General features: G+C 37.2%; 1 protein-coding gene across 1 annotated transcript in view; it reads left to right on the top strand.

The window, feature by feature from the left end:
- srpk3 (SRSF protein kinase 3) overlaps positions 1–1,723 on the top strand; it is a 14,934-nt gene extending 13,211 nt beyond the window's left edge. The window contains exon 14 of the mRNA XM_034877889.1: positions 1,017–1,723. Within this exon, the coding sequence (XP_034733780.1) occupies positions 1,017–1,201 (185 nt within the window). The 3' untranslated portion in view covers positions 1,202–1,723. The remainder of the gene's footprint in view (positions 1–1,016) is intronic.
- Positions 1,724–2,105: the final 382 nt, after the last annotated feature.

Here is a 2,105-nt window from a genome sequence, read left to right as displayed (position 1 = left end):
TATGACTTTTTTGTACTTTTTTGATGTACTATACTATGACTTTTTTGTACTTTTCGACATACTATACTAAGACTTTTTTTAAACTTTTCGACATACTATACTATGACTTTTTTTACTCTTTCGACATACTATACTATGACTTTTTTAACTTTTCGACATACTATACTATGACTTTTTTGTACTTTTTGACATACTATACTATGACTTTTTTTGTACTTTTTCGACATACTATACTATGGCTTTTTTTTACTTTTTCGACATGCAATACTATGGCTTTTTTTCTACTTTTTCGACGTACTATACTATGACTTTTTTGTACTTTTTGACATACTATGCTATGACTTTTTTTACTCTTTCGACATACTATACTATGACTTTTTTTACTCTTTCGACATACTATACTATGACTTTTTTAACTTTTCGACATACTATTCAATATGACTATTTTTTGTACTTTTTCGACATACTATACTATGACAATTTTAACCTTTTTTTGACATCTTATGACTTTTTTGTACCTTTTCGACATACTATACTATGACTTTTTTGTACTTTTCGACATGCTATACTATGACAATTTTAACCTTTTTTTGACATCTTATGACTTTTTTAACTTTTCGACATACTATACTATGACTTTTTTGTACTTTTTGACATACTATACTATGACAATTTTAACCTTTTTTTGACATCTTATGACTTTTTTGTACCTTTTCGACATGCTATAGTATGACTTTTTTTGTACTTTTTTGATGTACTATACTATTGCTTTTTTGTACTTTTTGACATACTATACTATGACTTCTTTTTTACTTTTTCGACGTACTATACTAAGGCTTTTATGTACTTTTTCGACATGCTATAGTATGACTTTTTTTGTACTTTTTTGATGTACTATACTATGGCTTTTTTGTACTTTTTTCGACATACTATGACGTTTTTTACCTTTTTAAAAACGTCTGTCCTCCCTCACTGCGTCTGACTTTTTCAAACCTTTGTAATGTAATCCGTCTCAGGTGAGCTCCGCCACATCTCCAGCCTGAAGCCCTGGGCTCTGTTCGAGGTTCTGCTGGAGAAGTACGAGTGGCCGCTGGACCAGGCGGCGCAGTTCAGCGACTTCCTGTCCACGATGTTGGAGCTGCAGCCTGAAAGCAGAGCGACGGCAGCGCAGTGTCTGCAGCACGCATGGCTGCACACATGACCGCCCAGCTGATCACACACACACACACACACACACACACGTTGTGTTTAGGACTGTAGACATCTGTTGATTTCACGTGTCACGGTCTGATATTTGCTCAGTTTGTTTATTTTGGCTCTTTAAACCGTTTATCTGTTTTTTCTGATTCTGCTTAATTCTGTCAGTTCTTTTTGACTTTTGGTTGAGTTGATATTGAACTGCCTCCTTCTTATGTCCCTTTATGAAGCCTTCTTTGTTGATTATTTTCCAGAGACTTCTCAGACTCCTTACCCTCCCAGATGAGTTTTGATCTAGACAAGCACACTGTAGCGTCCTCTAACGGACTCTGATCTCTGTAGCTCAACCTGACTCACCTCCGACCTGTTCACCTCTTTCTGTGGTCATAATAAATAAATAGTGCCTTGAATTCCCCGCCCGCTGCTCCAGTCACAGTGACATCAGTTTTTTTTTTTTTTTTTTACATGTGTCCGTTTTGTGGATCGTTTTTTCTTCTGTGAAAATAAAGATGACTGAACGCTCGTCTGAGACATTTCCCTTGAACTCATTCAGAGTACATCCTCGAGTAAAAGAAAGGAATAATGCCAACCTCAGAACAATGTTGACCACACTGACAACAAATCTAAAGATGTTCATTACAACAAGACACCCAACGGTAGTTTAAACAGCTTTAATACAAAAACAGAAGCTTCTCCCTTCAGGATGCCGTTAACGTCCATTAAAACACTCGTTGTGTGTCTTTGTCGGTGTCTTGCACACAGAGTCCCGTCCTTAAGGACAGCGCAGTCTGAGTTCATCAGTTCATAACTCTTCATCTTCACTTCTTTTTCCGCACCACGGTCCAACCGTCGTCTTCAGCCTGCGGAGGAGGATCTGTCCTGCTGACCGATGGACCGGACGACTCACA

Source organism: Etheostoma cragini, chromosome 7 (assembly GCF_013103735.1).
Source record: "Etheostoma cragini isolate CJK2018 chromosome 7, CSU_Ecrag_1.0, whole genome shotgun sequence".
NCBI classification, from domain to species: Eukaryota; Metazoa; Chordata; class Actinopteri; order Perciformes; family Percidae; genus Etheostoma; species Etheostoma cragini.
The sequence above is the reverse complement of the archived record's forward strand: the minus strand, read 5'-3'. Positions and strand labels throughout refer to the sequence as shown.